The 12,292-nt window shown below is 36.2% G+C and overlaps 1 protein-coding gene across 1 annotated transcript; it reads right to left on the bottom strand.

Moving 5' to 3' along the window:
* Positions 1 to 2,831: 2,831 nt before the first annotated feature.
* LOC104071943 (NEDD4-binding protein 2-like) lies at positions 2,832 to 10,849 on the bottom strand (the record flags this gene model as incomplete). Its single annotated transcript, XM_009584274.1, has 6 exons — positions 2,832 to 2,955; positions 4,811 to 4,979; positions 7,274 to 7,459; positions 7,565 to 7,703; positions 9,056 to 9,174; positions 10,605 to 10,849. Coding segments are annotated over 6 exons (982 nt in total), but the record flags the coding sequence as incomplete, so codon positions are not given.
* Between the last annotated feature and the right edge of the window lie 1,443 nt (positions 10,850 to 12,292).

The raw sequence follows: 12,292 nt of genomic DNA, 5'->3' as shown, positions 1-12,292 counted from the left end.
ACTGCCACAGAGGATGGAGCATGGGCTTCACCGCACAGGACATCATGCTGTGGCAGGAACAGCTCTGCTAGTGCTGTTTGGGGAGCACAGATCTTTTGTATTGCACCCACTGGTTACCAGAGCAGCCCAGAGAGAAAGAAAAAGAGAAGGGACACAATTCAGATGAACTAAGTACCCACAAAAAATGTAAAACTTACTATGGTGGTCTATTATTCCAGTAAGAGTCCCTTTGATTAAATATTATTCAAGCTATTCCTCCACTTGAAATCACCATGAAAAGGTTATTGTATCTGTTGAAGCATGACAAACTCATTTTTAAATCTACCGTACATTGCATTCACTGTGTATAAATTACAGTAAATACGGGTATTCAGGAAACATCATGCCTTTCAGTTTGTCAGCAACTTATACAGACATTTTCAAGTGAAACCTATTTCTGTGCACAGCTTTTCTCACAGAAGTTCCTTGCTTATTACTACCCATGCACACAAATGGCAGAACTTGCATACACATATGGATTCATACACAAATTTTATGTGCGTGTGGTTCCTGGATAAAATTTACTGCAAAAGTGGTTTGAAATGAAAAAACCCTCCTATTATTCCTTAACCTATTAATATTCCTAATACACAACTCATACCTGTTCTGAAAAAGCCTTACAACAAAAATTAAACAGTTTACAGTAAAAAATTCATATGCCTTTCAAGAGGCAAAAATGTAATTAAAAGTAGTAATGCATTCTAGAAGATATTTCTATTAAAAAAATGTTCTGATCGCTTACTGGAAACACTTGCCAAAGTACAGATGTTTATATTTAATTTTGGGGGTTTTTGTTTGGGGCTTTTTTTGTTGTTGTTGTTTTATTTTTTAACGCAGGTATTTCTAGATGCTGATGCAACAGCACCAACAACAGAATAACTTTTGTACTCCCAGACTTTCCAGTTAGGCAATTACTACTGTAGTATTAGCATTTGATGTTAAAAATACATTTAAAATGTCTCACAGACAATCATATTTTCTACAAGGAAATCACCAAATTTAATACACACAGAATGAAGACACATCACTATTAGACACCTGTAAAGTGAAACAGTACTCAATTTGCTCCATTTAAAAAGCCATAAAGGAAGAAACACTTTTAATCCAGTAGATGTTGAAAAAAGTAAGGGCAGTTCCTGCAAAATTACAGTATTAGCTATGTGTAAATAGAGATTGAACTACAGCGTTGTATTTTTCCCTTTAATGGATCACAGTAAATCTGCAAAATTACCAAACACACAGCTGGTCTTAATGCACAGTCCTTTATATGCAATTTCCATCTATATCAGGGGAAGTTTAGAATGGAATAAGGACAATAGAACTGGTCAGCCCATCACAAAATAACCACTAGAAAGACTCTGTCAGACTTTTGAAGAAACCTGGAAATATTTAGCACTCAGCTGTAACCGGATTTGAAATATCAGTAATTACCAAGTTCCCACCTTCCCAGTGCTCTTCTGAAGGGTTTAGCACAAAGTTCTGAGTCACAAAATAACTTTGTACATGGTACTACATTTTAGAAGCACAGAATCCACAGCAATTAAAATGTGTGAGGGTCGAAAGACGTATATTGGGTATGCTGAGTAGACAGTTATATTTAAAAATTGTACCTTAACTTCCCTTTAAAACATTATATACTGCTCAGCAGAATTCTGAATCTGCATTTCTGAGACTTCAAATCCTGTAAGTGTCTTCTTTTTGCAGGTTCAAAAAAGGATCCATTCCACACAAAAATTTTCTTGGAAACATACTGGCAAAACCACTCGATGTAAATTGAGACCATTTCTTTTAAAATATCATCCTTTAAAACAGATTACAAAATACTATTGCAGTGTTCAAAAAGTCTTTAGCTGTAATCTGACACCTCAGTTTCTATATTCCTCTTCTCTTCTTGACAACCCTTCAATTCAGCATGACTTTCAGGCAGCCTGGTTTTATTTCTGTGAACCTGTGAAACGAGAAAAGATGAAGCTTCAACATGAAAGCTACGTGCAATGCCATCTCCTTCAGCCCTCATCGAACATATGGAAAGTGATAAGGTTCTCAGCCAAGTATGTGTGCGTGTGAGAGTCAGGAAATCAGCACCATGTCTTCTGGATGTGACAGTGAAGGCGGATTTTACAGGGTCTGGAGAGGTGAAGAGCTGGAAACAGCAGGAACTAAGAGGAAGATTTTAAAAAAAAAAAAAAAAAAAAGCTGCCCAATATTCTTGGTTATATTCATTCTGCTCCTCTTTTCCTGCTCCCCTTTCATTCCCTCTTCTTTCAGAACAGATTTTCTCCCTTGTCTTCTATAGAAAGTAAGAAGAAAATGGGAAGTCTTTGCTATTTCTGAGTCCCACCTTCACAGTCACCTTCATACACTCCTGTAAAGAAAAAGCAGCAAACACGCTGATGCCAGCCCAGACTTGCTAAATTGCTGTCCCACTAAGAAGCTGAGAGCTAAAGCAGGTATTGGAGATCAATAAAAAACAGGATTAACAACTTTTCACAGTAAAGCTAGCAACCTTGAATGGAAATATATAATTAAACTATGTTAGATAAGTTTAATTTATAGTGTTTTAATCTATCTGAGAGGAGAGAATCTAACATTTAACAGGTGCCCTGTGTAAGATGGTTTTGTGTCACACAATTGCATTGGATTTATGAAACAGCAGACTTACTTAATCTGAAACAGCAGACCTGCCTTAATCTGTTTGGTAATTTAACAGTATTCTAAAACTAACTTCAATTTTCAGTTAGTTAAATGTGGGTTAAGAAAAAAATGTATCAGTAACAAAAATCTAAACTCACCTGAAGTTGTGGCTTGTGAGGTATCTGATAGCTGCTGGTCTAATGCGAGCAACTCCTCCCTGACTATGGCTTCCTCTTCCCGTGATAACACTGAGATAGGGCTTACCACCAGTCTGCTGGTACTCTGTAATAGCAGGGATTGTAACAGTTAAAATTTTCTCTCAGCAGAGACTTTGCGTTCAGTATAACCTTCCCATCCATTCTTCTGAAGACTCTCACTAGTGATTTAGAACTTTGCTTTCCCATGCTGGCTACGCATCTGTTACACAAACATAGCCACTTTTCCCCTCTTCTGAAGAAGATATTCTGAAAAAATACAGTCAGCTTTTTAAATCTAGATTGCTTGCAATATGCATGCTGTGATCATCACAAAACCCTTCTAATTTCATAGCAGCTTTATTGTTTCTATCATCTAATCTTCACTTGGAATTTACATCCTGCGATGCAAATTAAAACTACAAAATTAAAAGAGGTGGGTGTAATTCAGTTGATTTTTAAGTGACACTTCTCTCTATTGTTTCACGTTTTTCTTAAATTAATGTGAATAAAGAAATAACATTTTATTGGATAAAGAAAGGAAGAAGAACGGAAACGTAATCCACACACTTTTTGACATTTAAGTCACACTTATTTGGACTAACTTCTGCTATGTTGGAATATGTGAATCAACAGATCAACACATTACATGAGCTTTATAAGGGCATCTAGCCCTGATAAGAAAAGAAACTGCTCTTCTCCCAGAGATCACAGCAACCTAAATTGATGAAGAGTTTGAAAATGAGAAAAAAAAAAAAATTAAACTGGATTCTCTCAACAAGCCAAGATTTGCCAGCTTGAGATTATCAGTTCACATGACATCTTTCCTCAGCTACCCTCTCTCTCTCTGTTGCTTAACTTGATTTGGGTTTTATATTAGTTTACTCTTAATTCTGCCAGCACTAAGTGCCCAGTATTGATCCCTTTCCCATGTATGCACACTGAAATGAACTTTTTTTTAGATTTAGGTGAATGGACTCAACAGAGAGCCTCTACCATCATTCCAGGTCTCCTGATATAAGTGCAGTTCAGGAAATTTAGCTCTAAAAAGCATTAGGTTACAGCTTAAAATATACAGACATCATTTTAGGAATAGCACAAGATAATGCAATTTAATTATCTCTGATGTATATTGAAAGAAAAGGATTATCTAAGGCCCAGCTGATCACTTTTGTTTCTACTGTGCGGAGTAGCTGTTTCAAAAAATTACGTTTGTGCAGTGGTACCTTGCGTAAGAAATATTTCTTATAAAAGCATTTCCAGTGTGCTTAAATTTATAGGGTAAACTAATAATGCAGAAAATGTATCTTTTTACAGCAAGAACACTCATGAAGTACTTGAACACTCCATTGGGAGAGAAAACAAGCCCTCAAGCAAAACTGCACAAAATTACATTTATGGAAGCAGCAGTATTCTGATCTCAAGAGATCCTGCTAACAAATCGATATGGAAGTTACTGAAAGACAGCACAAATCACACACTTTCATGTAAAAGTTGAAGGCAATATAATCATTGTGATTAGAATTCCAACATAATGATTTTTCTTTAAAGATTAAAAAAGCAACATAGTTTTGACAGAGCAATGCAAAGACAACACAAATGTTTGCATTACCACCTCTGTTAAAAATGCCAGGAAGGATAGATCAAGTCTTCAATAAAAAAAAAAAAAAGTAAAGGATAAAGCAGAAGGAAAAGGAAGATTTACAAAGAAGCACGGGGGGGGTGGGGTGGGGCAGAAGACAAAGAGCAAAAAGAATCATTGCCATGTCAAAGAAAAACAATTCCATGGGGGAACTTTGAAAATAAAACAACACAAAAGCCAGTTGTTTTTACATGTTATTAAATTACATTCATTCCATCTGATATTGCCATATATCATGATTTCTTAGTAGCAAATGAGGGGAATAACTTTTAGGGGACAGGGATTATTAGCTTATTCCTACCTTCACTTTTTTCCTGCAACACTCTGGACAATTGATTCACAGCTTCATCCACATGGAGACCATGCAGATCCAACACATTCATAGGCAGCAAGGAAGTATTTACTTTCTCAAAGATTTGCACAGCAGCAGCATGGTTGGCTTCTTTCATCTTCTGCTCATGAAGGCGACCCTTTATTCATAAGCACAGCAACTATTACACGCTGAGACATAATCTAAGCTCCACACTGATCGTTGGGTTCAAAATGACAGTACTGGCAGGGTGCTTTTAGCTCACAGTTTGAAGCAGTAAAATTTATAATCGCAACAGAACTTCTGGAAGAGGCTCAGTGAGACCTACTCACAAGGAGATTTCATGAAATCTGTTCTTAAGAAACTAGTCAAAGCTGGCACAAAGAAGAAATTATAACAAAAACCTTACAAGAAGGAAAAGAAGCCAGAAAAGGCACAAAACCATAAGGTCTTTACATAAGCTAAAAAGTTACACTCCATGCTGATTTTCAGATTTATTATCCTAACAATAGAATTTTACTTTTTTAAAGTATTTTGCTAAAAGTTTAATGAAACAATGTCAGAGAAACTGCCCAACAGCCCAGGAAAAACCTGCTGAGTGTTATAGCTGAGGTTAATTCTTCTGAATGCAATCCCTAAAAATCAGACAAGCCAAGGGCAAACACTTTTTTTTTTCCTTTTCTTTTTTTTTTTTTTTTTTTAAATAGTTGCCTATTATCCCTCCTAATATTTTTGACAGATCTTTTATGACTGACAAGGTCAATACAGTCCCTATGGGAATTAGGGGCAAGGAGCAGTACAGGGTTATTACACATTACTCAGTGAACAATTACCAACTATTTCCCATGAACCTTGCAGTGACAGTATCTGAGAGACTGAAGCAACAAATTATGTCTTCAAAGATCGGTAGGCACAATCTGAAAAGGAATGGAAGACTTAACTCCAGTTATTGGACTGACAAGGGCTCAAGAGAACAGAAGTGACAGTCTGTCCTACACTTTCTTAAAATGGATCATCTGAAGTGTATTAGTGTCAGACCAGAGACACCAACCCCGTAATTCTCACTTGCAGAGGATTCCCAAGAAATGCTAAGGCCACCAAGCATAAAGTATTTTTCATGAATAAAGGTAGCTTAGTTTGCCTTTTTATTACCTAAAAGAAAACATATAATAAATTTCCAGATTGTACTTGTCGTTATGGCTACGAACAAAAGTAAGACAGGACTTCAAATTACATTTCTATTTGAAATCATGCAGACCTTTGTTTAGAATCTCTCCAATCTTCAAGAATATATAAATAAAGAACATAAAGAGTTCATTATAAAGACCGATAATCACTATTTCCTACATGCATAGTAACAATTAAACATTGAGTGATACGTTATACCAATTGCATGAAAGCTTTTTTAAGGTAATAAGCAAATTCAAGTGATTCATTATTACATTTTTGTTCTGTCCTAATGCAATTCATAGTTTAGAATTAAATGCTTCTATAATGTGAATTCCTACCAAATTTTTATATGCTATTAGATCAGGGAAACGCTACAGCCTTTGAAGATATTTGTATCGGAATTTTTAAGAGTGGTCTGAATGAAGTGTGAATGGAAGGGTCTCGTGTGAAGGCACCGAGAAACCAACATAGAGGAACAGTTACAAGAACAGTTGATACATATAATCAAGAATATGATCAACAGCAATGATCAACAGTAATCAGACTTGTATATACCGAGAAATGTGCTCGAATCAAGACCAGAGAGCCTGTGCTCCAAGGCCAGAGCACACAAGACTGATTAGCAGCAGATCTACACTCCAAAACCAGATGGATGGCAAAAAGCATGGCATATGACACCACATTTATCCCAACCCAAGACAGACCGTAGCCATAAAGATAGTCAGAATGAGGAAGCAAAGACAGCAGGCAGCAATCTTGCCCAAGATTTAGGGAGGATGAAGCAAGTAAGATTCTGAAGCAAAAGATCACATCTTAATACCTGTCTGACTCCTAAAAAATACAAAAGACGTGTCTAAAAACACTTCATCACCAATTAAGATGAACCCAAGGGACATACAGAGGATTCGAAAACTGATGATCGTTGCAGTCCATGACACACATGAGTGAACCTGGCCAGACTACACGGACACAAATCTTGGTGCTTACGAGTATGTGGATGCGAGAGTGAGATCTATGAGAAAACGAGCATGTGTGACTAAGCACTGAATATCATCTTTCATGAGGTCTCATACTGAATTTGGTTACATTATCTTCCTGTATCAGTATCATTATTAGTGAAAGGAAGTTTACTTGTAAGGTGATTCTCAATATAACACTTACACAGGGAACAGTAATTGAGCAAATTTATCAACTCCAGTAGGCACAATGTTTTTCTTATCACTTCCAATTCAGTATTTAAGTACCTCTCTAAATTCAGGCAAAAAGCACAATATTTACATTTACCTGATGTGCATAAAATGCTGCCACAGGCTTCATACCCATGCGATAGGCCTCCCCAGCCTTTTTCAAACATTCCTGTCTCTTTTGCTGGTGACAAAAAGCTTCTGCTCTTAAATCGTCATATTGTGGATACTCAAATTCTTGAAATACTTCACTCAAAGGATCATCCTCTTCCTTACTTTTTTTTGCCTGTAGGAATTTGCAATGTTGAAGCTAAGTATACCTTATACGGTGTTTTCATTAACATAGTTTTGGATGTGTTTGTAACTGCTATTTAAAAAAAAATAAAAATACCTTCTTCTCCCGGTTCTTTGCAGCACTGTAGGAAGAAACAATTTCATTTTGCTGAACACTTTCTTGAGCTATAACTGTTTTTACAGGATCTGCCTCCAGAACACAGTTCAGAAACTGTTCAGTTTGTTCTAAAGAGTAGCTGTAAAGGATAAGTAAAATCTGTGACTTTACAAATACATTAATAGCAGCTACATTTATTAAAATGCATATTACAAACCTTGATATTGTTACAGAAATAGGTGACAATGGAAATAAAAGCACTGGAATGGAATTTTCCACCTCACTACAAAAAGACTTGCAGGCTCACTGTACTGCATTACTGGCATCAACACACATGCAGTCTTGGTTGACTGAAACATAATTGAGGGGCACTTAAATATTAAAAGGACAATGAAATACTAAAGTAAATTGCATCCCACCTTAATCAAACAGACATTAGTTTAGAAGTAAACACTGCTTTTTGGGCTGGAGAAGTTACTTTATCTTAAATCTTCTCTGGTCAGGGTTAGATTGTACAAACTAGTTTAAAACTAGCTCAGTTTTCTGAAACCATTATGCAGGAAAATCCTTGTATTTCCAGTCAAGCTTTGTTATTAAATTTAATTAAATAAGAATAGAACATCAGTTGCCATCAGATTTCTAGTAAGCCCTCTTTCTTCTTCACTCTTCTTGCTGTTCAGTAAGCAGACAAGAGGAAGACTGATCAAAAGCAAAGAGAGATTTTGGGAAAGGCAACACTAGGAAGAGAATTTAAAATGTGAAAAACAAGAGATGGATGAAGGACGTATTTTAAACACCCCACAAGGAAAGATTTTGATAACAACCTGGACAAGCAGAAAGACTGACAAGTAGGCATGCAAATTCATATGTAGAGGCAGATATTCAGCTGGCCAAGGATGAAAAAAGAAATTTCTCTTGAAAAAAAGTTCAGTTCTCAGGAACTTGGATTTAAGAAAGTAGCCCCATACCCCAGAAATATAACGCAGAAAAGAGAAAGAGAATGTCAGCAGAAAGAGATTGAGAGACGGCTCATTCCTTCAAAGCTGCTGTATTAACCAGAAAAGTACTCACAGCTAACATCAGGTGATGGTAGTTTTCCTCTTGGGCGGATGCCATTTTCTGTGAACCCACTATTACCACCCCCACTAATTTCTCCCACTTGATTTACACCGCAGCTCGAGAGTAAATACACAATTCCACTGACAGTCAGTCAAAAGTCAATAGCCAGAGACATTTTTCTCCCAATGAGAGAAACTGTCTACTCCCAAAAAACCCAAGCAAATCTATACATACAGTTTTTATGCCCTTTTTGCTTTTAAGACCAGCTAGTTTTGCCTTTATTTAGATCTACAAAAAGTGTGCTAGTTTGGAAAAAGACATTCTTTAGCAGTATCTTAATATCAATATCTTCATCAATATTTAAGACAGTAATTGTGCACTATAAAGTATTACCAAGTACCATTTTTACAAAGAACTTTAAAGATTTCTTACTTGTTGTCCTTGAAGACATCCATTAAGAAATTTTGATTAATAGTTGGAAACATCTCAAACAGTTGCTTCTCCTTTAGTTTAGCGGCACAGTCTTTTCTAGCCATAGAAGGAACACGATTCTACCCAGAAGACAAAGGAAAAATATTACAAGTTCTTGATTAGAACAAAATATAGTAACAGCAGAGCCAATCCAACTTTACTGTTATTTGTTAAGATAAAAAAAAAAAAAATCTACTCAGTAGGTGTGCACCCACAGCAATGACAACATGCCAATATCAGCCTGTGACACTGATTTGATGAGAATAAAGTAGGGACAGGTGAGTTCTATTATACACCACTGCAGTACTCTGCAGTCATTTGAAGTGACTCCTCTGGAGCTCCCTCATAACTTGGACAGAGCAAAATGAGGATTTTTTAGGAGGAATTTAAGTTTTGGAGTGCATTCCCTGCTAGTCTGTCTAGTCCAATGCTAAGCTTGTGCAAAGTCCACCTCTCTACTCCATATTGAGGGCCTGGGGTTGAAACAACATTTTATTATTAAACAGCGTAAACAATTTTGTTTTGGTGTTTCTGAAGCTGTAATAAATACTCATATTTGTGAAGTCATGCTGAGAAGAAAACATAATTATAGCCCAGAATAAATTGGACTGACATTCCAATACTCAGATTTAAAAAAAAAAAAAAAAAGTCATCAAAACAAAGCCAAGCTCCATGAATCCAAACTGTAAAAAAAGCTATGGACATCACAGTTGTTATTATCAGGAAGCCACATACATGCAGTTCAAAGAAAGAATCCACAAGCCATTTTTTCAAAGTACAGGCTAATCCACCCAACTTTCTATACCAGTAGAAACAAAGCTCCTCTTTTTTAGGACAGCCCCTTATCAGAGACAATTACCAATAAAAAATGCCTGTTCTGAACAACTGCCGGGCCATAGAGGGTAGTATTATGCACAAGCCAACCAGACAGGGTATGGGAACTGTGTGGAAGATACAGTATTAGTAAAAATCCTTTGAAAAATTACTATTTTCTGACAAGTGGGTACAGAAATCTGTTTGAGATTAACCTCAAGTACTTCTTTTAATGTCTGATCTGTTAGGAATGTTGTGGGTTCTCCTTACAAAAAACATTAAAATCAATTCAATCCACTTCTAAACAAACAAGGCATGGAGCTAATTAAGAACTTTTTTTGATATCACTTTCCCAATAAAAAGTGTGGGAAATCACACTGATCTTTGTTTTTAGGTGAGCAATCAAAAGACAATTCAACCAAACACAAATGCTAACCTGTATAGTGAAACACACCATGATCTGTTTGTGAAACAATCAAAATGTTACATTTTAAAATGAGATTTAATTTTTAAAACACAAACACCTACCACAAGCAAACTCCTGTATCACAGTAATCAACAATACTACTTGGCATGCATTTGTCTCACGAATTCAGGCTGTAATCAGCAGCACAAAGATGAGTCACCAGATAAGACACATTCTGCTTCATTAATAGTAACGAATTTAAACTGCGTAAAAAACTGGTGCTATCCATACCAAGTCCTGTTTCTCCTGCATAGCTATTTCTTCGGAAATTATTTGTCTGAGAGAAACTTTCTGAATCTGAGCATTCCAGTGATCCATAAAAGGAAAAACGTCTGATGTTGCTGGTTTTTTAGTCTGCATGTCATTAGATGAGCCTGAAACCCAATTCATTTTTTTCTTCTGTATTTTACTGTCTGCATTCTGAGATAACAGCATTTCTGAGTCATCTGTATCTATCTGCTGAATCACAGTAGGACCTTCAAAAGCAATAAAAATGAGGTGACAAATAAAACAATTATTAGCTTATTTATACAAGCAAAGCCAAAATAATTAAGATAAGTTTTTCAACCTAGATGGTTTGGGTTTTGTAAAAACAATATTATTAATGCTAGAACAGAAACAACACATTGTTTTCACCTTCCTCACTTCTATTTTCCAAAGACTGTCTGATCATCTTTATCTATTTCGTAAAACAAAAGCAAAACCATCAGATTCCCTCACCAAATTTTCAAGTGCCAAGACATCTCTTACAGCTGTAAACTACCTTGCACATACATTAAGTGGAGAGGTTTGTTTGCTTTTATAAGAGAATTACTGACTGATGTGTTCACATATTTACCTGCCTTCCCTCTACAATTTAAGGACAGATGCTTAACAATCTGGTTTTACACTTCCATAAGTAATGCTAACAGCACTGTTTGGTCATTTGAGTGGAGACCCACATTGCAATCCAAGTCTTCACCCAGGTCCCACGCAAGAGTGGTGGGGTTCTGCTGTAGAGGGACATTTCTTCTGGGAGCTGAATGAAAACTAGATTTCTAGAGATTTTAATGCTTTTTGGACAAGGACATACATCCTCCTGCTACAATCAATTCCTCTGACCAGGACAACAACGTGTGAATGTTGTAGTCCTGACCTCCTTCCCTCACCTGCAGAAATCTTATTTTGCTAGTAATTCTCTGGCCGCACCTTTTCTTGCCACAGAGATTACAGAAGTCCTACCAAACAGCCGGAGCTTCTCTTTAAGTCCTCTGAAGTACACAAAATGATAGGCTTTTTGCTCGCATCTACCTGGGACTAGTGATTCTGCTTATTATTAACTTCTTTTCCCCCACACACCTCCGTAAGAAAATGGTAAATGGAACCAAGGGCTTAGCTTAATAAATGAATCCATCATTTTTCAACAGACAGAATATTTGCAACCTGACTGAAGTATTTTTTACAATTAAGAGAAATATGTAACACACCTTCTGCAGACAACTTACATGATTCATCTCTCCTCTGACGTTTCTAAAAAATAGTAAAATAAAATAAAAATAGTAAAACCATCAATGTTATAAGCAAGCTATAAATTTTGCAGTGAAACTTTGCAAGTGTTAGCTTCTAAGTAAACCAGCTTCAAAATGTCTCACAGTATTTCTCAAAGTATGGATATTTCACAAGAAATATATTTAAGAAAAATAATTACGAAGTGAAGTTTAAAAGATAGAACTATCTTTCCGAAAACACATCAAACTAGACGAACACGCCCCACTGCTAAGATTTTATAACTTTAATTAAATAAAACAAACAAAAATTTTGCCAAAAAGCACTCCGAGTTTCATAAGGCTATGAAGGAACGGAGGTTACAGAACTCTTCTCAATTAATGTACGTGTTTTGTATACATAATTAGTCTGCTGGAAATACAACATGGCAGAGA

The sequence above is a fragment of the Fulmarus glacialis genome, unplaced genomic scaffold (genome assembly GCF_000690835.1).
Source record: "Fulmarus glacialis isolate BGI_N327 unplaced genomic scaffold, ASM69083v1 scaffold26588, whole genome shotgun sequence".
Lineage (NCBI taxonomy): Eukaryota > Metazoa > Chordata > Aves > Procellariiformes > Procellariidae > Fulmarus > Fulmarus glacialis.
This window is presented reverse-complemented; position numbering and strand designations above follow the sequence as displayed.